This window comes from Bombina bombina, chromosome 5, assembly GCF_027579735.1.
Source record: "Bombina bombina isolate aBomBom1 chromosome 5, aBomBom1.pri, whole genome shotgun sequence".
Classification (NCBI taxonomy): Eukaryota; Metazoa; Chordata; class Amphibia; order Anura; family Bombinatoridae; genus Bombina; species Bombina bombina.
The window spans coordinates 782,969,359-782,996,030 of NC_069503.1; the positions used below are offsets into that span (position 1 = coordinate 782,969,359).

At 37.8% G+C, this 26,672-nt stretch overlaps 1 protein-coding gene across 1 annotated transcript in view; it reads left to right on the plus strand.

Annotated features, from left to right (window-relative positions):
- The window catches only part of RTTN (rotatin), a 1,186,344-nt gene that overhangs the window by 54,960 nt on the left and 1,104,712 nt on the right, over positions 1 to 26,672 (plus strand). The window contains exon 2 of the mRNA XM_053714873.1: positions 26,219 to 26,298. Coding sequence (XP_053570848.1) covers positions 26,268 to 26,298 — 31 coding nt within the window. The 5' untranslated portion in view covers positions 26,219 to 26,267. The remainder of the gene's footprint in view (positions 1 to 26,218; positions 26,299 to 26,672) is intronic.

The window sequence follows — 26,672 nt, forward strand, 5'->3', positions numbered from 1 at the left end:
TTCACCAGTGTATGCTGTCTGCATTTAGCGATGTCGGTGGAGATGTTTCACTACAGCGAATCATGACCACTTGACATATGATAAATTGGCCCCTATATCTTATTTAGCACACAGCACCTCATTTTGCAGAACTACAGCCCTTCCTATATAGTTAGCCTATGGAATACCGCTAATCATTTAATTTTCACCATATATCACTTAGTGATGTAATCACCTTTTTATTTTCTCAAGATTAGTTCCCCCTCTTTTAGGTATTTTTCCCTTATATATCCTATAGTTATGCCCTTTACAGTAACACTGACATATACATAACACTACTAGTAGATCATATAATTTCACCATTTCAGATGGTTCCCTAATTCACAGTTCACATATTATCACAAGATCTTATCACCTTGGAGGGTTTGTTTTTATTGTTAGTGACTTATATTTCCCTCCCTTAGTTGTTTTTCAGGATTATAATATTAATATACCACTTATAAAAGTCTGCGTCTTTTAGAGCGTTTAATATATAGAGACACTTAACCGATATTACCACTTATATTTCTCTGTATCACTCGAACGATACATTTTCACACAACCAATATATAGCACTGATCCTATTGGATCACCCACACCTTACCTTTTTAACTTTCAACCTATCCACACAAGCCACTTATATCTAATATAGGAGGATTATAAATAGTGCTGATCCTATTGGATGATCCGCATGTAAGCCTTTCATTTTTCCACCCATTTATACAAGTCCCTTATTTTAAATATAGGAGTATCTCTTTAGTTCTAGCTGCAGTGTTATATCCTCTTCTGCTTTTAGCGGATTAATCCAGACAACAATGAGTTTACTTTAACACCTACACAAAAAAATATACACATACTATTGAAATAACAACAGGCGCAAATGCTTCACACTCATTGGTGTTCATGAGTCATGTGACTACAGCTAAAGCTGATACTCTTCTCAGGAAATGGCTAGCATTATCTGACAAGTCAGGACGTATAACACGTCAGACATAATTACAATAATAGAATTAGACTACTCAGCTTTGAAGAACGGTATTGTTTACTCAATGTGGTTAGAAGGATCCGTGAGATTGCGGGGAGAGGGGTGGAGAAAAGAGTTTTACAATTTCACCTGTCATAAAGACAAAACCAGTACCGATGGTGCCGTAAATACCAATTGTCCTAAATAAATATTATTGTGCATAAGATGCATGCGAAAAAAAATTAGGTGAAAAAGCAAAAAGCATGTTGGTAACTATTTAAAGGGACACTGAACCCAATTTTTTTTCTTTCGTGATTCAGATAGAGCATGCGATTTTAAGAAACTTTCTAGTTTACTCCGATTATCAAATTGTCTTCATTCTCTTGGTATATTTATTTGAAAAGCAAGAATGTAAGTTTAGATGCTGGCCCATTTTTGGTGAACAACCTGGGTTGTCTTGCTGATTGGTGGATAAATGCACCCACCAATAAACATGTGCTGTCTAGGGTACTGAACCCAAATTGTCTGGCTTCTTAGCTTAGATGCCTTCTTTTTTAAATAAAGTTAGCAAGAGAACAAAGAAAAATTGATAATACGAGTTAGAAAGTTGCTTAAAATTGCATGCTCTATCTGAATCACAAAATAAAAAAAATGGGTTCAGTGTCCCTTTAACAAGATGTTATGTAATTACGTGGTACATCTTATAAATACTGTAACAATTTAATGTTTTTAGATACAAATTATGTATGTTCCCACTGTACTATGTAGTTGAATTAGTCTGCACAGGAGTTTTGTCGTCAATTAGGTCAATGTATGTATCCATTGCTCTGTGTTGTTTAATTACACCTAGATTTAGAGTTGTGCGTTAGCCTTAAAAAGCAGCGTTAAGGGGTCCTAACGCTGCTTTTTAATGCCCGCTGGTATTTAGAGTTTGGCAGGTACAGGTGTACCGCTCACTTTTTTTCCGCGACTCGAGGCTACCGCAAATCCCCTTACCTCAATTGCGTATCCTATCTTTTTAATGAGATTTGCCTAACTCTGGTATTACGAGTCTTGGAGAAAGTGAGCGGTACAGCCTCTACCTCCAAGACTCCTACCGCATAAAAAAGTCAGTAGTTAAGAGTTTTATGGGCTAACGTCGGAACATAAAACTCTTAACTACAGTGCTATAAAGTACACCCATAAACTACCTATGAACCCCTAAACCGAGGCCCCCACATCGCAAACCCTATAATAAAATAATTTAACCCCTAATCTGCCGACTGGACACCGCCGCAACCTACATTATAGCTATGAACCCCTAATCTGCTGTCCCTAACATCGCCGATACCTACATTATATTTATTAACCCCTAATCTGCCCCCCCAATGTCGCCGCAACCTAACTACACTTATTAACCCCTAATCTGCCGACCGGACATCGCCGCCACTTTAATAAATGTAATAACCCCTAAACCGCCACACTCCCGCCTCGCAAACACTATAATACATTTTATTAACCCCTAATCTGCCTCCCCAACGTCGCCGCCACCTACCTACACTTATTAACCGCTAATCTGCCGACCGGACATCACCGCCACTATAATAAATGTATTAACCCCTAAACCCCCGCCCTCCCGCCTCGCAAACACTATAATACATTTTATTAACCCCTCATCTGCCCTCCCTAACATTGCCGCCACCTACCTACAAATATTAACCCCTAATCTGCTGCCCCCAACGTCGTCGCTACTATAATAAAGTTATTAACCCCTAAACCTAAGTCTAACCCTAACACCCCCCCTAAGTTAAATATAATTTAAATAAATCTAACTAAATTTACTATAATTAAATAAATTATTCCTATTTAAAACTACATACTTACCTATCAAATAAACCCTAAAATAGCTCCAATCAGCTAATCGGATTGAACTTCAATCCGATTGGCTGATTACATCAGCCAATCGGATTTTTCCTACCTTAATTCTGATTGGCTGATAGAATCCTATCAGCCAATCAGAATTCGAGGGACGCCATCTTGGATGACATCATTTAAAGGACCAGTCATTCGTCGGGTAGTCGTCGGTAGATGGATGTTCCACGCTGGAGGTCTTCAAGATGGAGCCGCTCATCGCCGGAAGGATGAAGATAGAAGATGCCGCTTGGATGAAGATGTCTGCCGGTCCGAATGTCCTCTTCTAACCCGATCGGATGAAGACTTCTGATGGATGGAGGACCTCTTCTGCCCCGATCGGATGAAGACTTCTGCCCGGCTGGAGGACCACTTGTGCCCACATCGGATGAAGAGTTCGGCCCGGTTGGGTGAAGACGGCTCAAGGTAGGGTGATCTTCAATGGGGTAGTGTTAGGTTTATTTAAGGGGGGATCGGTGGGTTTTAGAGTAGGGGTGTGTGGGTGATGGGTTGTAATGTTGGGGGGTCTTGTATTTTTTTTTACAGGTAAAAAAGCTGATTACCTTGGGGCAATGCCCCGCAAAAAGCCCTTTTTAAGGGCTGGTAAAAGAGGTTATTACTTTTGTAATTTATTATAGGGTAGGGAATTTTATTATTTTGGGGGCTTTTTATTTTATTAGGGGGCTTAGATTAGGTGTAATTAGATTAAAATTCTTGTAATATTTTTTTATTTTTTGTAATTTAGTGTTTTTTTTTTTTACTATAGTTTAGTTTATTTAATTGTATTTTAGTTTAGATAATTCTAGGTAATTTATTTAATTAATTTATTGATAGTGTAGTGTTAGGTGTAATTGTAACTTAGGTTAGGATTTATTTTACAGGTAATTTTGTAATTATTTTAAGTAGGTAGCTATTAAATAGTTATTAACTATTTAATAGCTATTGTACCTAGTTAAAATAAATACAAATTTGCCTGTAAAATAAATATAAATCCTAAAATAGCTACAATGTAATTATTAATTATATTGTAGCTATTTTAGGGTTTATTTGATAGGTAAGTATTTAGTTTTAAATAGGAATAATTTATTTAATTATAGTAAATTTATTTAGATTTATTTAAATATTTAACTTAGGGGGGTGTTAGGGTTAGACTTAGGTTTAGGGGTTAATAACTTTATTATAGTAGCGGCGACGTTGGGGGTGTCAGATTAGGGGTTAATATTTGTAGGTAGGTGGCGACAATGTTAGGGAGGGCAGATGAGGGGTTAATAAAATGTATTATAGTGTTTGCGAGGCGGGAGGGCGGCGGTTTAGGGGTTAATACATTTATTATAGTGGCGGTGATGTCCGGTCGGCAGATTAGCGGTCAATAAGTGTAGGTAGGTGGCGGCGACGTTGGGGGGGGGGCAGATTAGGGGTTAATAAATAAAAAGTAGGTGTCGGCGATGTTAGGGACAGCAGATTAGGGGTTCATAGGGATAATGTAGGTGGCGGCGGTGTACGGAGCGGCATATTAGGGGTTAATAATATAATGTAGGTGTCAGCGATAGCGGGGGTGGCATATTAGGGGTTAATAAGTGTAAGGTTAGGGGTGTTTAGACTCGGGGTTCATGTTAGGGTGTTAGGTGTAGACTTAGAAAGTGTTTCCCCTTAGGAAACAATGGGGCTGCGTTAGGAGCTGAACGCTGCTTTTTTGCAGGTGTTAGTTTTTTTTTACAGCCAGCTCAGCCCCATTGTTTCCTATGGGGATATCGTGCACGAGCACGTTTTTTCCAGCTTACCGCTACCGTAAGCAATGCTGGTATTGAGGGTTGAAGTGGAGCTAAATTTGGCTCAACGCTCACTTTTCTGAGGCTAATGCAGCCATTCAGAAAACTCGTAATGCCAGCGTTGTCTTAAGGGTGCTCTGGAAAAAAAAGGAGCGTTAGAGCCGCAGCTTTTTACCGACAAAACTCTAAATCTAGCGGTTAGTTTGCACATGATTTTTTTTGTCAATTAGGGATGCCATTGGTTATTGTGTCTTTTAAATAAGAGCTGTATAGTTTGGATCAGAAATGAAACAACCAAGTTCAGAGCTGAAAAACGCATTGCATATTTTTAGGGGACATCTAACACCCCCTATACCTGCTGCTTATGTTTTTAATGTGTTTTTAATTAAATACATTTTTAACTAAATGTGGTTTGGCAAGCCATTCTTTTATACAGCTCACAATAAATCTGTTGGCACAAGTTTTCCCTGTGAATCGACTTATGCCTGTCTTGCACAGCACTGGTGGAATTTTGGATATGTTGCAGTCTGTTCCTGGTATCGGGAGAGGGTGAGCTGATACGCCCCAATCTATCAACCTGCTTCTACCAGCACACAAGGGTGCTTTGGGCAAATGTGAGTACACTTCTAATGTTCATTTTGTGCTGTACACACATGTGGCGCCCCTCTATTTGTTTGTCAACGATTGGAGGAAGCCGGATTCGTCATCGATCTGCAAAATACATTAGGAGATGCAGGCGGAGGATTGGCAGTCTGTTTACCGTAAGGAAATGGTAAGTATTTAAAATAAAAATAGCGTATTTGTATAGTTTAATAAATTAAAGTGCCCCTGTTTTTAAGAGTATTTTTAGATACTGGGCACTAATTCCTTAAACTTTACAATCTCTTTAAGGAGTAGGAAACAAAGAGAATGTTCTTTTTTTGTTACACCCAATAATGGGCCAGAATATAGGTAGAGCGCAAACGTTAAATTGCGCTCATATTATGAGTTGAGTATAAATGTGATCACGTAAGCGCAATCGTGATTTATGCTAGAATGATTACCACAACTTCAGAGCTATGGTTACCTGTTTTTTTAAACATAAAAGTGTCACAAACATATCAAAAATACATTACAAAGTACACTTACACTCATAACACCATCTAATACCTGTCTTGCACACCATCTAATAAAAATTATTTTATTACTCAAAGATATAAGGTCTCAGGTAAAAAGGCAGGCAAAGGCCTTTAACATTGACATACATATACATCTCTAAAGATGGATATGTATGTTTAGATATATGTATTTATATCTGTATATATGTATTTACAGACATATATGATATATACACATATAAACACATACATACATAGACATATATTGAAGTGCACTAGAGCCCTTTGCAGGTAAGTAGATGAAGACATGTAAAAGCATATGTATGCAATATTCATATTTAATAAAGTTTTATACTGTGTTTTTACTGTAATATTTCACATTCCAATGTTCTGCACAAAGCAGAATATGCTCTAATTCTTATATTTATATCTGTATATATCTATACCTATATAACATTTTATATATATAAAATTAGATATAGGTATAGTTTTATATTGTACCAAAAGTCCATCAGATATATGTAGAAATATGTATTTATGAATAAATAGAAAATATTCTTCTATGTGAAGAACCTTGGAATATGAAATATTCATATTTTCATGTCGAGTTAGCGCACATTCGAATATGAGATCGGGTATGCACATATTTGAATATGCGATCAGGTTTGTGTGTGAATAAGGTGTTTGTTTTTTTTCCACTTTTGTTTTCCTCCATTGACTACTATGGGGGAAGAGGTTATCATGTGCGCAAAACTCTAATTGCGCTTGAAATAAACTGGCTGCGCGAGTCGTGTTAGAGCGAGAGTGCAAACTTTTTACTTTCAACTCATAATACCAGCGCAACTCAATGAGCACAGAACGTTTACTTTTAGAGCAATTAGCTCTCTAGCTTAAAGAGACACTGAACCCAAATTTTTTCTTTCATGATTCAGAAAGAGCATGAAATTTTAAGCAACTTTCTAATTTACTCATATTATCACATTTTCTTCATTCTCTTGGTATCTTTATTTGAAATGCAAGAATGTAAGTTTAGTTGCCGGCCCATTTTTTGTGAACAACCTGGGTTGTTCTTGATGATTTGTGGATTAAATCATCCACCAATAAAAAAGTGCTGTCCAGAGTTTTTAAACCAAAAAAAAAGCTTAGATGCCTTATTTTTCAAATACAGATACTAAGAGAACGAAGAAAATGTGATAATAGGAACAAATTACAAAGTGGCTTAAAATTGCATGCTTTATCTGAATCACAAAAGAACATTTTTGGGTTCAGTGTCCCTTTAAGCGCTAAATAGCGCTCCACTTGTAATCTGGCCCAATATTTCTTGATGCAGCTACCAGTCATTGCTGTGTAATTGGTGCTCAGTATTAAAGAAGTGCAGTAATTGTGCCAAGAGGAAACGTTGCTGGGGGAAATTAAAGCGCTTGGAACGAATATGTGTAATCGCAGCGGGCTTTTATACTGTGTTTATAAACTCATAATTTCTGGCCATGAGTGCTTTAAGCATCAGCTGTACGATAAACAGTTCTGTAATATTTGCAGCTGCAGTCCTCCAGAGCCGCGATAAAGGCTAAATCTGCATCTCTGGCAGCCAATGAGTTAACAGCTGCTTCAGTATATATAATGTAGTTAAAAAGAAAGATGCTAGCAAGATTATTTCCCTGTCCAAGTGCAGATTATTAGGTTGCTTGGCAAAAAAAATCTACTATTTATGTGTTTTATAGCAGAGCAGTTTTTCAATCCTGTACTAAATAGGTTAAATGAGAAGCAAAAGCTGTCATGATTCTGAACCAGGAGCCTTTCAGATTATAGCGCAAACATAAGTCATTATTAATAAAGACAATTTTACAAGCATGTATTTTTAAATCCCTTTTATAGCTTATCTGTATTTCTTTTATTCCATTTCAATACAATTTCAGTAAATTTTCTTTAGGAGCATATGGCACACATTTAATGGAGTATAAAAGAGACCAATAGTAAATTATCCCTTTACAGATGGCTACAAAGTTGTCTTATGTGTTGTTAACCAATGCAGAGAATATATCTGTCTTCATACCCTGTTTGCTGATGTAGAAGGTAACATTTTAGATGCATTATATAAACGTCCATATTCTACTAACAACAATCTGACATATTTCAAGAAGTGAAGCAAACAATCAGTTTCTGTCACACATTATTGGGTGTGTAGTACGATGGATAATTATTATTACAATAATGTATCAGACATTTTAGCAAATATAAAGCAAACTAGTATTTTTGTGAGGGGCAGTAACAGAGGCGTAACTAGAAACCACAGGGCCCAGTCGCAATTGCGACCTCTGCACCCCCTGTAGTTTTGTCCCTGGGCAGTAAGTTATGCCAAAATTCAAAGAAACATAAACCTCACAGCTCCTGTATACATTCATGTATTACATTTTGTCAGTTAAAAATAAACAAATAAAAATTCTTCACATCTTTTACACCATTCAAATATTGAACCCAGAGAGTACTTATTTTGCTAATTAGTATGTACTCTCTTGAGCACCAACTTGATTAAAGGGATATGAAACCCAAAACTGTTCTTTTCTGATTCAGATAGAGCGTGCAATTTTAAACAACTTTCTAATTTACTTCTATAATGAATTTTTCTTTGTTCTCTTGGTATATTTGGTTGAAAAGCAAGGACGTAAGCTTAGAAGCCTGCCCATTTCTGGAGCACTATATGGCAGCAGTTTTGCAAGAATATTATCCATTAGCAAGAGCACTAGATGGCAGCACTATTTCCTATCATGTAGTGCTCCAGACAACTACCTAGGTATCTCTTCAACAAAGAATATCATGGAACAAAGCACACTTGAAAAATAGAAGTACATTGGAAACTTTAAAACAGTATGCTTTGTCTGAATCACAAAAGAACACGTTGGGTTTCATATTCCTTTAAATGACAATCGGATTGAACTTGATTCTGATTGGCTGATTCTATCAGCCAATCAGAATATTCCTACCTTAATTCCGATTGGCTGATAGAATCCTATCAGCCAATCGGAATTCGAGGGACGCCATCTTGGATGACGTCATTTAAAGGAACCGTCATTCGTCGTTCAGTCGTCGGCCAGGATGGATGTTCCGCGTCGGAGGTCTTCAGGATGCTGCCGCTCCGCTCCGGATGGATGACGATAGAAGATCCCTCTTGGATGAAGACTTCAATCGGATGGAAGACCTTTTCTGCCCCGCTTGGATGAAGACCTCTACCGGATGGAGGACCTCTTCTTGCTCCGCTTGGATGAAGAATTTGGCTCGGCTGGGTGAAGACGAATCAAGGTAGGGAGATCTTCAGGGGCTTAGTGTTAGGTTTATTTAAGGGGGGTTTGGGTTAGATTAGGGGTATGTGGGTGGTGGGTTGTAATGTTGGGGGGGGGTATTGTATGTTTTTTTTTACAGGCAAAAGAGCTGAACTTCTTGGGGCATGCCCCGCAAAGGGCCCTGTTCAGGGCTGGTAAGGTAAAAGAGCTTTGAACTTTAGTAATTTAGAATAGGGTAGGGCATTTTTTTTATTTTGGGGGGCTTTGTTATTTTATTAGGGTGCTTAGAGTAGGTGTAATTAGTTTAAAATTGTTGTAATATTTTTCTTATGTTTGTAAATATTTTTTTATTTTTGTAACTTAGTTCTTTTTTATTTTTTGTACTTTAGTTAGTTTATTTCATTGTAGTTATTTGTAGGTATTGTATTTAATTAATTTATTGATAGTGCAGTGTTAGGTTTAATTGTAATTTAGGTTAGGATTTATTTTACAGGTAATTTTGTAATTATTTTAACTATTTTAGCTATTAAATAGTTCTTAACTATTTAATAGCTATTGTACCTGGTTAAAATAAATACAAAGTTACCTGTGAAATAAATATTAATCCTAAAATAGCTATAATATAATTATAATTTATATTGTAGCTATATTAGGATTTATTTTACAGGTAAGTATTTAGCTTTAAATAGGAATAATTTATTTAATAAGAGTTAATTAATTTCGTTAGATTTAAATTATATTTAACTTAGGGGAGTGTTAGTGTTAGGGTTAGACTTAGCTTTAGGGGTTTATACATTTATTAGAATAGCGGTGAGCTCCAGTCGGCAGATTAGGGGTTAATAATTGAAGTTAGGTGTCGGCGATGTTAGGGAGGGCAGATTAGGGGTTAATACTATTTATTATAGGGTAAGTGAGGCGGATTAGGGGTTAATAACTTTATAATAATAGCGGTGCGGTCCGCTCGGCAGATTAGGGGTTAATAAGTGTTGGCAGGTGGAGGCGACGTTGTGGGGGGCAGATTAGGGGTTAATACATATAATATAGGGGTCGGCGGTGTTAGGGGCAGTAGATTAGGGGTACATAGGGATAATGTAAGTAGGGGCGGTTTACGGAGCGGCAGATTAGGGGTTAATAATAATATGCAGGGGTCAGCGATAGCGGGGGTGGCAGATTAGGGGTTAATAAGTGTAAGGCTAGGGGTGTTTAGACTCGGGGTACATGTTAGAGTGTTAGGTGCAGATGTAGGAAGTGTTTCCCCATAGCAAACAATGGGGCTGCGTTAGGAGCTGAACGCGGCTTTTTTGCAGGTGTTAGGTTTTTTTTCAGCTCAAACAGCCCCATTGTTTCCTATGGGGGAATCGTGCACGAGCACGTTTTTGAGGCTGGCCGCGTCCGTAAGCAACTCTGGTATCGAGAGTTGCAGTTGCGTTAAATATGCTCTACGCTCCTTTTTTGGAGCCTAACGCAGCCTTTCTGTGGACTCTCAATACCAGAGTTATTTTAAAGGTGCGGCCAGAAAAAAGCCAGCGTTAGCTACGCGGGTCGTTACCGACAAAACTCTAAATCTAGCCGATAGTAAATAATAAAGCTCTCTGAGATGCAACCTTTCACATGGGATAGAGACGGTAACTGAAAAACCCCTGGGGCTGATATAAAGGCTAACGCCTAGATTTAGAGTTGGGCGGTAGCCGTGAAAACCAGCGTTAGAGGCTCCTAACGCTGGTTTTTACCGCCCGCTGGTATTTGGAGTCAGTCAGGAAAGGGTCTAACGCTCACTTTCCAGCCGCGACTTTTCCATACCGCAGATCCCCCTACGCCATTTGCGTATCCTATCTTTTCAATGGGATCTTTCTAACGCCGGTATTTAGAGTCGTGGTTGAAGTGAGCGTTAGAAATCTAACGACCAAACTCCAGCCGCAGAAAAAAGTCAGTAGTTAAGAGCTTTTTGGGCTAACGCCGGTTCATAATGCTCTTAACTACTGTGCTCTACAGTACACTAACACCCATAAACTACCTATGTACCCCTAAACCGAGGTCCCCCCACATCGCCGCCACTCAATTAAATTTTTTTAACCCCTAATCTGCCGACCGCCACCTACGTTATACTTATGTACCCCTAATCTGCTGCCCCTAACACCGCCGACCCCTATATTATATTTATTAACCTCTAATCTGCCCCCCACAACGTCGCCGCCAGCTACCTACAATAATTAACCCCTAATCTGCCGACCGCAAAGCGCCGCCACCTACGTTATCCTTATGTACCCCTAATCTGCTGCCCCTAACACCGCCGACCCCTATATTATATTTATTAACCCCTAATCTGCCCCCCACAACGTCGCCGCCACCTACCTACACTTATTAACCCCTAATCTGCCGAGCGGACCGCACTGCTACTATAATAAAGTTATTAACCCCTAATCCGCCTCACTCCCGCCTCAATAACCCTATAATAAATAGTATTAACCCCTAATCTTCCCTCCCTAACATCGCCGACACCTAACTTCAAGCATTAACCCCTAATTTCCCGACCGGAGCTCACCACTATTCTAATAAATTTTTTAACCCCTAAAGCTAATTCTAACCCTAACACCCCCCTAACTTAAATATAATTTAAATCTAACAAAATAAATTAACTATTATTAAATAACTTATTCCTATTTAAAGCTAAATACTTACCTGTAAAATAAACCCTAATATAGCTACAATATAAATTATAATTATATTGTAGCTATTTTAGGATTAATATTTATTTTACAGGCAACTTTGTAATTATTTTAACCAGGTACAATAGCTATTAAATAGTTAATAACTATTTAATAGTTACCTAGTTAAAATAATAACAAAATTACCTGTAAAATAAATCCTAACCTAAGTTACAATTAAACCTAACACTACACTATCAATAAATAAATTAAATAAAATACCTCCAATTACCTACAATTAAACCTAACACTACACTATCAATACATTAATTAAATACAATACCTACAAATAACTACAATTAAATAAACTAACTAAAGTACAAAAAATAAAAAAGAACTAAGTTACAAAAAATAAAAAAATATTTACAAACATTAGAAAAATATTACAATTTTAAACTAATTACACCTACTCTAAGCCCCCTAATAAAATAACAAAGCCCTCCAAAATAAAAAAATGCCCTACCCTATTCTAAATTAAAAAAGTTCAAAGCTCTTTTACCTTACCAGCCCTTAAAAGGACCTTTTGTGGGGCATGCCCCAAAGAATTCAGCTCTTTTGCCTGTAAAAAAAACCATACAATAACCCCCCCAACATTAAAACCCACCACCCACATACCCCTAATCTAACCCAAACCCCCCTTAAATAAACCTAACACTAAGCCCCTGAAGATCTTCCTACCAATCAGCCAATCAGATTGAGCTCGCATTCTATTGGCTGATCGGAACAGCCAATAGAATGCGAGCTCAATCTGATTGGCTGATCGGATCAGCCAATCGGATTGAACTTGATTCTGATTGGCTGATTCCATCAGCCAATCAGAATTTTCCTACCTTAATTCCGATTGGCTGATAGAATCCTATCAGCCAATCAGAATTCGAGGGACGCCATCTTGGATGACGTCCCTTAAAGGAACCGTCATTCTTCAGTTGGACGTCGGAGGAAGAAGATTGATCCGCGCTGGAGGTCTTCACGATGGAGCCGTTCCTCATCGGATGAAGATAGAAGATGCCGCTTGGGTCAAGATGGTTGCCGGTCTGGATCGCCTCTTCTTCCCGGATAGGATGAAGACTTTGGAGCCTCTTCTGGACCTCTTCAGCCGCAGGATTATGGATCGCCAGCCCCCGCTTGGGTTGGATGAAGATTTCGGAGCCAGGACCGATCGGTGATACCCGGCGATGTGAAGATAAGGTAGGAAGATCTTCAGGGGCTTAGTGTTAGGTTTATTTAAGGGGGGTTTGGGTTAGATTAGGGGTATGTGGGTGGTGGGTTTTAATGTTGGGGGGGTTATTGTATGGTTTTTTTACAGGCAAAAGAGCTGAATTCTTTGGGGCATGCCCCACAAAAGGTCCTTTTAAGGGCTGGTAAGGTAAAAGAGCTTTGAACTTTTTTAATTTAGAATAGGGTAGGGCATTTTTTTTATTTTGGGGGTCTTTGTTATTTTATTAGGGGGCTTAGAGTAGGTGTAATTAGTTTAAAATTGTTGTAATATTTTTCTAATGTTTGTAAATATTTTTTTATTTTTTGTAACTTAGTTCTTTTTTATTTTTTGTACTTTAGTTAGTTTATTTAATTGTAGCTATTTGTAGGTATTGTATTTAATTAATGTATTGATAGTGTAGTGTTAGGTTTAATTGTAGGTAATTGGAGGTATTTTATTTAATTTATTTATTGATAGTGTAGTGTTAGGTTTAATTGTAACTTAGGTTAGGATTTATTTTACAGGTAATTTTGTTATTATTTTAACTAGGTAACTATTAAATAGTTATTAACTATTTAATAGCTATTGTACCTGGTTAAAATAATTGCAAAGTTGCCTGTAAAATAAATATTAATCCTAAAATAGCTACAATATAATTATAATTTATATTGTAGCTATATTAGGGTTTATTTTACAGGTAAGTATTTAGCTTTAAATAGGAATAAGTTATTTAATAAGAGTTAATTTATTTCGTTAGAATAAAATTATATTTAACTTAGGGGGGTGTTAGGGTTAGGGTTAGAATTAGCTTTAGGGGTTAAAAAATTTATTAGAGTAGCGGTGAGCTCCGATCGGCAGATTAGGGGTTAATACTTGAAGTTAGGTGTCGGCAATGTTAGGGAGGGCAGATTAGGGGTTAATACTATATCTTATAGGGTTATTGAGGCGGGAGTGAGGCGGATTAGGGGTTAATACATTTATTATAGTAGCGCTCAGGTCCGGTCGGCAGATTAGGGGTTAATAAGTGTAGTTAGGTGGAGGCGACGTTGGGGGCGGCAGATTAGGGGTTAATAAATATAATATAGGGGTCGGCGATGTTAGGGCAGCAGATTAGGGGTACATAGGGATAATGTAGGTGGCGGGGGTGTACGGAGCGGCAGATTAGGGGTTAAAAATAATATGCAGGGGTCAGCGATAGCGGGGGCGGCAGATTAGGGGTTAATAAGTGTAAGGTTAGGGGTGTTTAGACTTGGGGTACATGTTAGGGTGTTAGGTGCAGACTTAGGAAGTGTTTCCCCATAGGAAACAATGGGGCTGCGTTAGGAGCTGAACGCGGCTTTTTTGCAGGTGTTAGGTTTTTTTTCAGCTCAAACAGCCCCATTGTTTTCTATGGGGGAATCGTGCACGAGCACGTTTTTGAAGCTGGCCGCGTCCGTAAGCACCGCTGGTATCGAGAGTTGCAGTGGCGTTAAATTATGCTCTACGCTCCCTTTTTGGAGCCTAACGCACTGAAAACCCAGCCATTCTGTGAACTCTAAATACCAGCGGTATTTAAAAGGTGCGGGGGAAAAAAAGCACGCGTAGCTAACGCACCCCTTTGGCCACAAAACTCTAAATCTAGGCGTTAGTTTGCATCAATTATAAATTAAACTGAAATGTTTTCACTGCAATTTAATTTGCTTTTGTCTATATTTTAGTATATATTATGTTTCTGTTAGTTAACATAGATGTATTGTAAATTCTGAGCAAACTTCACCTGCATACAGCTGGCAAGGCAAATCAGTGAGACCAACTTGTGTAAAATGCTTAGAAATTTTCACAAGACTTGTGAGATAGCTTCAGACATACCTTGGGAACTCCCCTGTTCAACTCAGGGAACTGCCCTGTCCCTTCCACTTTCTGAAGCTGTTAGTTTTAGTTTGCAATGCAACAAATACAAGGTGCAATATCATTTGTAAAAGATACACAGAGATATACAAAATATGATCCTAAATTATTAAAGTAACACAGAAACTACAAAGCATAATAAGAAAGTGTAATATCTCTGCTAGCTCAAAATTTTAATTTATAAAAATATAAATGGGAGTACAAAGCTTAAAAGTAATAATAATGAAAGGACCCAATATGAAATGTATAGTAATATAAAATATTATGTAGAAAGTGTAAGTGTAACTAAACTCTCATATCATGCAGTGTTATATTGCACTGGGCTTGTTCCTCATTCACATAAATAAATGAGAGAGATCTCGCAGTGCTGGGGAGTTCTGCCCTTTTTCTTTTGAATATTCAGTTAGTTCAGCCCTTGTGAATTTTTAACTACAGTTTCTCTCCAAGCTGGAGAATCTTTGATACTTTAGCAGTTTTCCTTTTGCCAATAACCTAACATACAAAAGTAAACAGTTGCTTCTTCTTTGATTCCTGCGTCATGTTCACACATAGGCCTCTAGTTATCAAAGTCTGGCGGACCTGATCCGACAGTGCGGATCAGGTCCGCCTGACTTCGCTGATTACGGCGAGCAATACGCTCGCCGTATTCAGCATTGCACCAGCAGCTCACAAGAGCTGCTGGTGCAACGCCGCCCCCTGCTGACTCGCGGCCAATCGGCCTCCAGCAGGGGGGTGTCAATCAACCCGATCGTACTAGATTGAGTTGTATTGTGGCGATGTCTGTCCGCCTGCTCAGAGCAGGCGGACAGGTTATGGAGCAGCGGTCTTTGTGACCGCTGATTCATAACTGCTGTTTCTGGCGAATCTGAAGACTCGCCAGAAACACAGGGCATCAAGTATCCATGTATTTGTGAAATATGGAGCCTTATATTTTCAATATGCTACATGCTCTTTAAATATTGCTCAAAAGTCCTTTATTTACTTTTCTCTTGAGGGGGAAGTCACTCACAATAAATATATATATATATATATATATATATATATATATATATATATATATATATATAAACAGGAAGTTTGTCATTAAGCTATGTATCTGATAGGTGTCTTTAAATTACCTGTCAGAGGACAAGATTGGTTTATATATGTTTTTCACTATAAACATGTATCACCTTTCTGTTATTTTAATTATATGTGGCTTTCTCATTTTTGAATAAGCTAATTTACTAATTGTGTTACTAGCTGGTAAGTTTAAACTTAAATTTTAAACCTAATACAAAATCAAATTACGCTGTTTTCAGTGTACTGTACCTTAATTTTGCTGTTATTTTCGTATGCATAAGTTTTTCTTTCAGAGTAATTAGTGTTTTGAGTATTTTGGTAACAGCTTGCAACCAAAAAACAACAATTACGATTTGTATTTTGTACGTACAAATTTCTATGTGTTTTTTGCATATCCAGTATATTTAAATTATGATTTTGGCACGCCACCCTGCTCTCCTTCCCTGCTCGTTGCCAGGGGCTGTGTCGGGTCCGGATGCGTGCTGCGCTGATGTCATCGCTGCACGCTCCTCTCCCTCTCTGATGCCGGTCGGACGCCTGTGGCGCGAATCCTGTGCCTATGTAATTTTTTCTAATTCGATCTATCACTGCCCAAGTATAGGTGTTTCTTTGTGTGCTTCTGGGTGTGATAGATTGTTACTTCTCTGATTGCCTTATTGATATACTGCCGATAACTTTATATTAAATATTAACTCATCCCTATCTTATAATAAATTTAAACTTACCTTTAGATTTAAATTAAACTATATTAAACTATTAATTAACCTACCCTAACTATTATACTAAGATTACATTAAACTATATTAAACTATTAATTAACCTACCCTAACTATTATACTAAAATTACATTAACCCCTTAATGACCACAGCACTTTTCCATTTTCTGTCCGTTTGGGACCAAGGCTATTTTTACATTTCTGCAGTGTTTGTGTTTAGCTGTAATTTTCCTCTTACTCATTTACTGTTCCCACACATATTATATACCGTTTTTCTCGCCATTAAATGGACTTTCTAAAGATACCATTATTTTCATCATATCTTATAATTTACTATAAAAAAAATTATAAAATATGAGGAAAAAATTGAAAAAAACACACTTTTTCTAACTATGACCCCCAAAATCTGTTACACATCTACAACCACCAAAAAACACCCGTGCTAAATAGTTTCTAAATTTTGTCCTGAGTTTAGAAATACCCAATGTTTACATGTTCTTTGCTTTTTTTGTAAGTTATAGGGCCATAAATACAAGTAGCACTTTGCTATTTCCAAACCATTATTTTTTTAAATTAGCGCTAGTTACATTAGAACACTAATATCTTTCAGGAATCTCTGAATATCCATTGACATATATATGTTTTTTTATAGTAGACATACCAAAGTATTCATCTAGGCCCATTTTGGTATATTTCATGCCACCATTTCACCGCCAAATGCGATTAAATACAAAAAATCGTTCACTTTTTTACTAATTTTTTCACAAACTTTTGGTTTCTCACTGAAATTATTTACAAACAGCATGTGCAATTGTGGCTTAAATGGTTGTAAATTCTTCTCTGGGATCCCCTTTGTTCAGAAATAGCAGACATATATGGCTTTGGCGTTGCTTTTTAGTAATTAGAAGGCTGCTAAATGCCACTGCGCACTACACGTGTATTATGCCCAGCACTGAAGGGGTTAATTATGGAGCATGTAGGGAGCTTTTAGGGATAATTTTAGCTTTAGTGTAGTGTAGTAGACAACCCCAAGTATTGATCTAGGCCAATTTTGGTATATTTCATGCCACCATTTCACCGCCAAATGCAATCAAATTAAAAAAAACGTTAAATTTTTCACAATTTTAGGTTTCTCACAGAAATCATTTACAAACAGCTTGTGCAATTATGGCACAAATGGTTGTAAATGCTTCTCTGGGATCCCCTTTGTTCAGAAATAGCAGACATATATGGCTTTGGCGTTGCTTTTTGGTAATTAGAAGGCCGCCAAATGCCGCTGCATTTCACACGTGTATTATGGCTAGCAGTGAAGGGGTTAATTATGTAGCTTGTAGGGAGCTTGCAGGGTTAACTTTAGCTTTAGTGTAGAGCTCAGCCTCCCACCTGAAACATGAGACCCCCTGATCCCTCCCAAACAGCTCTCTTCCCTCCCCCACCCCACAATTGTCCCCGCCATCTTAAGTACTGGCAGAAACTCTGCTAGTACTAAAATAAAAGCTATATTTGGGCTTTTTTTGTGTGTTTTTTTTAGCATATTTACATATGCTGCTGTGTAGGATCCCCCCTTAGCCCCCAGCCTCACTGATCCCCCACCAAACAGCTCTCTAACCCTCCCCCTCTGCCTTAATGGGCGCCATCTTGGGTACTGGCAGCTGTCTGCCAGTACCCAGTTTAGTAAAAAAATGTGCCTTTTTTTAAAAAAAATTGCCCTTTTCTGTAGTGTAGCTTCTCCCCCCCCCCCCCAAGATCAACCCCCAACCCTTCCAGATCCCTTAGCTGTTTATTTACAGCTTTCAAAACTTTTTATTTTTTTACTTTTTACAGTTTATTTTTCTGTAGTGTAGCGGTTCCCTCCCGCCCCGTGCCCGCCCGCCGCCCCCCGTGCACGCGCGCCGCCCCCGATCCCGCCCCCTCCACTCCACTCGGCACATCGATGGCCGCCCACCCGCCTCCCAGACTTGCTCCCACCCACCAACGATACTGGCCACCGATGTCCGGTGCAGAGAGGGCCACAGAGTGGCTCACTCTGCATCGGATGGCCAAGGGGGGTTATTGCAGGATGCCTCGATATCGAGGCATCACTGCAATAACCGGAAAGCAGCTGGAAGCGAGCAGGATCGCTTCCAGCTGCTTTCCAGACCAAGGACGTACGCCACACGTCCTCGGTCATTAACTGTATTTTTTTTGAGGACGTGTGGCGTACGTCCTTGGTCATTAAGGGGTTAAACTATATTTAACTAATAATTAATCTACCCTAACTGTTATACTAAATTACATTAAACTACAAATTAAATTAAATATATTATATATTTAAATCTAACCTTACTCAAATAATTTAAATCTACAATTAAAAATTACAGTTACAAAAAACTAATAGGTTTTTTGAGTTAGGTTTTTATTTGGGGGGGTTGGTTGTGTGGGAGGTGGGTTTTACTGTTGGGGGGTATTTGTATTTTTCTATTTACAGGTAAAAGAGCTGATTTGTTTGGGGCAATGCCCCGCAAAAAGCCCTTTTAAGGGCTATTTGTAGTTTATTGTAGGTTAGGGATTTTTTTATTTTGGGGGGGCTTTTTTATTTTCATAGGGCTTTTAGATTAGGTGTAATTAGTTTAAATATTTGATCATTTCTTTTTTATTTTGTGTAACTTAGTGTTTATTTTTTTTGGTAACATACACCTAGATTACGAGTTTTGCGTTAGAGGCTGTGCGGTGCTAACGAGCAGTTTTCCCTCACCGCTCACTTACATGCAGGGCTGGTATTACAAGTTTTCAGAAACTCGTTGTTAACAGACAAGAAGTGAGCGATGAGCAAAATTTTGCTCATTACCGCACTCCAATACCAGCGCTGCTTAAGTCAGCGGTGAGCTGGTCGTATGTGCTCGTGCACGATTTCCCCATAGGAATCAACGGGGAGAGCCGGCTGAAAAAAAGTCTAACATCTGCCAAAAAGCAGCGTAAAGCTCCCTAACGCAGCCCCATTGATTCCTATGGGGAAATAAAATTTATGTTTACACCTAACACGAACCCCGAGTCTAAACACCCCTAATCTTACACTTATTAACCCCTAATCTGCCGCCCCGACATAGCCGACACCTGCATTATATTTATTAACCCCTAATCTGCCGCTCCGGACACCGCCACCACCTAAGTTATAGTTATGAACCCCTAATCTGCTGCCCCCAACATCTACATTATATTTATAAACCCCTAATCTGCCGCCCCCAATGTCGCCACAACCTACCTACATTTATTAACCTCTAATCTGCAGCCCCCAACGTCGCTGCCACTATATTAAAGTTATTAACCCCTAAACCTAAGTCTAACCCTAAACCTAACAACCACTAACTTAAATATAATTTAAATAAATCAAAATAAAATTCCTATCATTAACTACATTATTTCTATTTAAAACTAAATACTTACCTATAAAATAAACCCTAAGCTAGCTACAATATAACTAATAGTTACATTGTATCTAGCTTAGGGTTTATTTTTATTTTACAGGCAAGTTTGTATTTATTTTAACTTGGTAGAATAGTTATTAAATAGTTATTGACTATTTAATAACTACCTAGCTAAAATAAATACAAAAGTACCTGTAAAATAAAACCTAACCTAAGTTGCAATAACACCTAACACTACACTACAATTAAATAAATTAACTAAATTAAATACAATTACCTAAATTAGCTAAAGTACAAAAAACACACACTAAATAACAGAAAATAATAAACAAATTACATATATTTAAACTAATTACACCTAATCTAATAGCCCTATCAAAATAATAAAAAGCCCCCAAAATAAAAAAAAACATAGCCTAAACTAAACTACCAATAGCCCTTAAAAGGGCCTTTTGCAGGGCATTGCCCCAAAGTAATCAGCTCTTTTACCTGTAAAAAAAAAATACAAACAACCCCCCCAACAGTAAAACCCACCAACCACACAACCAACCCACCAAATAAAATACTATCTAAAAAACCTAAGCTCCCCATTGCCCTGAAAAGGGCATTTGGATGGGCATTGCCCTTAAAAAGGCAGTTAGCTCTTTTGCAGGCCCAAAGTCCCTAACCTAAAAATAAAACCCACCCAATACAACCTTAAAAAAACCTAACACTGATATTTGGTCCCTATGGGACTCACTTCCACAGAAGATAATCTCCAAGGATTGACCATACACATCCACCTGCGACCTTCACCACCTACCCCTCTTACCCACTTTCCTCACCCCCCCTCTTTCTAAACTTTTCTTCTCTTTCTATGGAGGTCCCATAGAAAAAAGACTTTACAAAGTTTACGTGTCGTTTTGCGGTAAGGCCAAAGAATTGTGCAGTACACCTAAACCTTCAAGACTCCTAATACCAACGGGCATAAAAAAGCAGCGTTAGGACCTCTTAATGCTGCTTTTTTACCCTAACGCACAACTCATAATCTAGCCGTTAGTGTTTGTTATTTTTGGTAACTTTGTAATTTTTAATTGTAGAATTAAATTATTTGAGTAGGGTTAGGTTTTTAAACCTAACTATATTAAATATAATATAGTTAATTTAATTTGTAGCTTAATGTAATTTTAGTATAACAGTTAGATTAATTATTAGTTGAATATAGTTTAATGTAATTTTAGATTCAAAAAGCATATACAGCAGCACTGATGCAAAGGAGTAGCAGGGCAATCCAATAGTTAAAAAATATAACTTTTATATAAACATGTGTTAAAAGAATACACAGCTCCAAACTCCCTAATGTAATGTAATTTTAGTATAATAGTTAGTGTAGGTTAATTAATAGTTTAATATAATTCTAAAGGTAAGTTTAAATTTATTATAAGATCGGGATGAGTTAATATTTAATATAAAGTTAGCGGGTTGTTAGGTTTAGGGGTTAATAGGTTAATTTAGTTTATGGCAATGTGGGGGCTGGCGGTTTAAGGGTTAATAACTTTATTTAGTTGCGGTGGGCTCCGGGAGCGGCGGGATAGGGGTTCAGAACATAATGTAGGTGGCGACGGTGTAGGGGGCAGCAGATTAGGGGTTAAGAACATAATGTAGGTGGCGGCGGGGTCCGGGAGCGGCGAGATAGGGGTTAATAACTTTATTTAGTTGTGGTGGGCTCCAAGAGCAGCGGGATAGGGGTAAATTATTTTAGTATAGTGGCTGTGTTTAGTGACAGGGTACAAATAAAGCTGTGAAATAGCCGAATAGCAGCTAGATCGATGACTGTCAGTTAACAACAGTCCGCTGCTCATCGCCCTTTACTTAGTGCGCAGCTTTTTATATAAATATGGAGAGCGTATTCAGGTCTGTGGCCACGATGTTAGGCGAGCGTATTGGTGCCGGCGAATGCAGCACAGTTGACGGCTTGATAAGTAGGCCTCTTGGACTGCTTTACTATTGCCAAACCCTGCCTGCCTGACCATTCTAGTGGTTTACCCTTTGACTGTTTTCCTGTTGCCAAACCCTGCCTGCCTGTCCATTCTAGTGGTTTACCCTTGGACTGCTTTCCGGTTACTGCTGAAGACCATCCTGGCTGTGGTGAGTGCCGCTTACCTCATCTTATGCTCTGGGATATTCCCTATTATTCCAGCTCGACGCCGGTTTAAGAAGACTACTGCAAAATGCATATTTTGGAATCAACAAAAGTATGAAAATACGTATTTAGGTAAATAATTTTTTTAGTTCATACACAATAATGTAAAATGAACATGCTGTGATCTGAGATGTCATTGCAGAAAATGCAGCATGTCTGCAGAAAGAATGGGACACATGCAGGAACTGTTGCTACTTTTGCTTTGCTCTACTCTACATCAGGCTGTTCTCTTCAGTGCTGTGCTCTGTTAACACAGTGCAGCCAGAGAGAAATGCTGTTTGAAGAAAACAGTCAAATATGAAGCAGCACAGCAAAGCATTGATTGATGACTGGCTCTTAAAGGGCCACTGTAAGTAAATATTTTCTATGCCTGTTACTAACTAACTACCCCAAATACGCTTTTTATCAATAGCATTTCATTAACATATCTCTACCGTATATCAGAAATCTTGTCTGCAAATTTAATTGTTTTCCAAACCCACTCCGTGGGTATCCTTTGCTCTGTACCAATCCGTTTACAATACCTAGGTTTCAAAATGGCACTTTAAACACAAAGTTATTGGTTTAAGTATTTTGAACATGCAGTGCTGAAAATAGTGGGCAGGATAACGTGACATCATCGGCGAATAAAAGATATAACTTTTAGAACATTATGAAACTTCGTTTTGGAGAAAATATAGGTCAGTAGGTTTTAATTAATGTTTATTAACTTTAATATGTTAGTAGTTTAGCTTAAAAATTATAACAGAAAGTAATCCTTTAAGAGGTTTTTTTCAAACCACCCCCTAGCCTTTCTCAGTCTACAAAGCTGTGACTCATGAATGCAAGATGTTCAAGTAAGCCTTTTTTATAACTTCATGTTTTATCTTATATTATTTAATAGTAGCCCAAGAACAAAGGAAACTATTTATTTAGAGACATTTTAAAAACGTAACAAAATCTAGTTTTTCCTTTGCAGCTAATTTGAAATGCCCACACGTTAAATGTTTACTTCAAGCTGTGTCTGCGAACAAGCAAAATCGCTAAATAGCACTCAACTTGTAATCTGGATCATAATATTTATCTAAGCATGGTTAAAGCATTATAATGTACAGTCATTGTTAAAGGGACAGTATACACAAATTTCATATAACCGCATGTAACAGATACTACTACATAAAGAAGAATATGCAGATTCTGATCCAGTATAATTTTTTTTAAAAACTTAGAAGCTCCAAGTTTAGCACTGTTGATAAGGTTAGGCTGGGACACCAACTGAAATGAGCTGGGAAAGCAGGAAGGGCAGACACTCCCCCCTCCCCTGCATATGAAAAGACCTATCACACAACAAGGAGTCTGTAGACATCAGTATATTCAAACTTTGGGGCTTGGTTAGGAGTTTGAAAACCAGCACAAGGTTATTTAAAAAAAAAAGCAAAACTATATAGGCTATATAAAAGGATCATCTACAAAACATTTATGCAAAGAAAAATCTAGTGTACAATGTCCCTTTAATTTTGCCTGCTATTTCTGTAATGTCCTGCAGCATACTGCAGTTATACTAAGACTATCTCTTTATACAGTAATGCTACAATAAGTCTCACATGTCACCTATCTCAATACTGCAGTTATCATGACATTGTCTGGGTATATGATATTTTAGTGAGTCTCACATGGACAACCCCCCCAGAGGTAAAAGAGACCAGAAATGAAGTCACCACATACTGTAGTTATTCTGAGAGACTGTCTGTATATAGGGCAATGCTACAGTGAGAATTGCAGAGCAGACCTGACAACAAGGAAGAACAGGAACACACATTTTGTCAGGATTGTTCAAGTGGTGTAATCTTGAGCTGCTTTGCAGTGTCGAAGTCCTGTAAAATGTGTAGTTGTTTGGCAATATGTGGCTTATTTGCTGATCTATACCATACACACACATTCTCTTGTTATGACAGGGAAATTTCTGTTGTACATACCAAAACTTGATCATCTTTAGATCTGTGAAAAAACACAAAGTGTTTTTGTTACATATAATGCATATATCTGCACACACACAGTGGATAAAATATTTTACTAGTTACATAATTATACTACTTACATACACCTGATTTGACCCTGTCACCCATCCCCCCCCCACAAAAACACAAACCCTTTTTATATGATCCAACACCCACCCAATACACTCACGTGCCACCCTCCCTCTTGTCACACAGAATGAGAGGAAAAGAACTAGAGAGATACAAAGACAGAGTGTCTGTCTGTCTCTCTCTCTGTCTGTCATACTCACTTTCTCTAACAGAGTAACAGACACACAGGGAGAGAGAATGTCTGCTTCATATGAGAGAGAATTTAAGTAAAAGACTAGTTACATGACTCTATGACCTATCATCCATACATACACTTGATATGATCCTGTCACCCATCCACCCAAAAAAACACCAACTCTTTTTTTTTCTCTTCATGATCTACCATCCACTCAATACACTCTTGTGCCACACTCCCTGTTGTCACACAGCCTAGATGCCATGCCCTCTCTCTTTTACAAGTATTCTTGTAAAAGAAAGAACAAGAGAGAATGAGAGAGAGGAGAGAGAAAAAAAGAGAAGAAATAGTGTAGAAAAAGGAGAGAAAGTGGAAAAAAAGGAGAGACAGAGAGAGAGTAGAAAAGGAGCGGGCGAGGAGACAAGGAGTGGGTGAGGACAAAGAGCAAGAAGAGAGTGATGTGAAAAGAAAGACAAGAAAAAGAGAAGATGGAGAGAGAAAAAAGGGAGCGAAAGAGTGACAAAGACAGTGTGTGTCTTTCACTCTGTCATATTCACTCTCTAACAGACACACAGGAAGATAGAATAATGCCCCTTAATACAAATAACAGAGAGAAAGAAATTTGAGTGATAACGAGATCTGATCTGTCAGCAAGCTAAGCCTATTTTGAAGGGCTTTGATTTCAAAAAGAAGCATGACTGAGCAATTTCTCATACATTTTATATGCTGTACTGTAGCTGATATAACAAGTAACGGGGAACACATTCAGATTTACAGTGCACTGTCCCTTTAACTCTTTTTCATCACAGAGGGAGAGCAACATAGAGCGAGACAGTGTTAACCTGTCTGTCCCTTTCTCGCTGTCAGAGTGACAGACACAGATTATATATATATAATAAACACTCTTTCTTGCTATATATATATATATATATATATATAGGGTCAAATATTTGTGTTTAAAATACAAATTTTATTGTGCATTTTTCATATGGAAATGCAGTATACACCCCTTAGTGAGACACCCTGTTTTCAGGGTAAAAAGTGTCTTTAGATCATTCCACCAGGGAAATAGGACTGGCGAGCATTCTTTAATAATCTCGCCAGCCCAGAGAGTTTTTAATCATCCAGCCCAGAGTGTTTACGAGAAAGAGCAACAGAGAGTGTGTTTACGAGATAGAGCGAGAGAATAATGCCCCCTTTATACCAATAACACAGAAGTCTTTCCATCATCCCTTGCTATCAATAATCCAACAAGTTTGTTTATAGATAGTTATATAAAAAGTTCAGTTGTGCTTCAGGATCTACAACTTTTTGTTTCTTTTATGTGTAAAAAAATCTGAGGTAACAAATGCTTCTCGTGTTCTCTATAATATTAATTAAAAAAAACCTAAGCACAGCGAGTCAGAGGCAGAAGTAAACCGCTACAGTTTCCTATTGATTTAAGTCTCCCGCACTTCTGCTTCCTCAACTCTCTGTACCATGTGATCAGAGTGCAATCACGTGACTGATACGATGTCGAAATTGTCCTATAGAGTGATCGGAACTAGCCGCTACCATGGGAACTAGCCGCTACAGTTGGTGAGCATGTCTGTTGCGGCCTGCTTCAGGTATAATTCCGGAGCATTCTTTACAGGTTTGTGCAGCCTACTCGTGTTTTTTTTGCATGGCAGTTATAAAAACATCCAGTGTTTTCCAGTTCCTGGTAATTGTTTAAAGTAAAGCGTTAGTGAAACGTCACACACTACATATGCGCATAGGTATTAATGTTGAAGTAGTTTAAGTTGAGTTAATCATTTTTGTTGAATAGGAAATCCACTTAAATTTTGAAGAAGAACGTGGAGAAGGAACATATAAGGATGGATCTCTCTGCGCTGGTCAAAAAGCTAGGTAACATATGTTATGCTTATTTTTTAATCCTTGTATGTTTGCTCAGCTGTTAGTAACAACAACGTTTCTCTAACATAAACATTTAATGTTCTACTCCATCAGGTCAATTTATTTATAAATAAAGTCTCAAGACCTTTATTCCATTCCGTTGTTTTTTTGCTACTCGGTGACTTTGAAATATATGATGACACTGCTGACTGAATTTAAATCCTTTTGCTATAGAGCAATAATGCGTGTTCAAGGTTTATGCAATAGTTAAAAACACAGTAAATAAAATATTGCATTTTTACAATACAATGTCTATCATTTTTCCTTAATACCTTTTATTAAAGGGACATTTTACATAAGATTTTGCTATCTCTTTTTTATGAAAG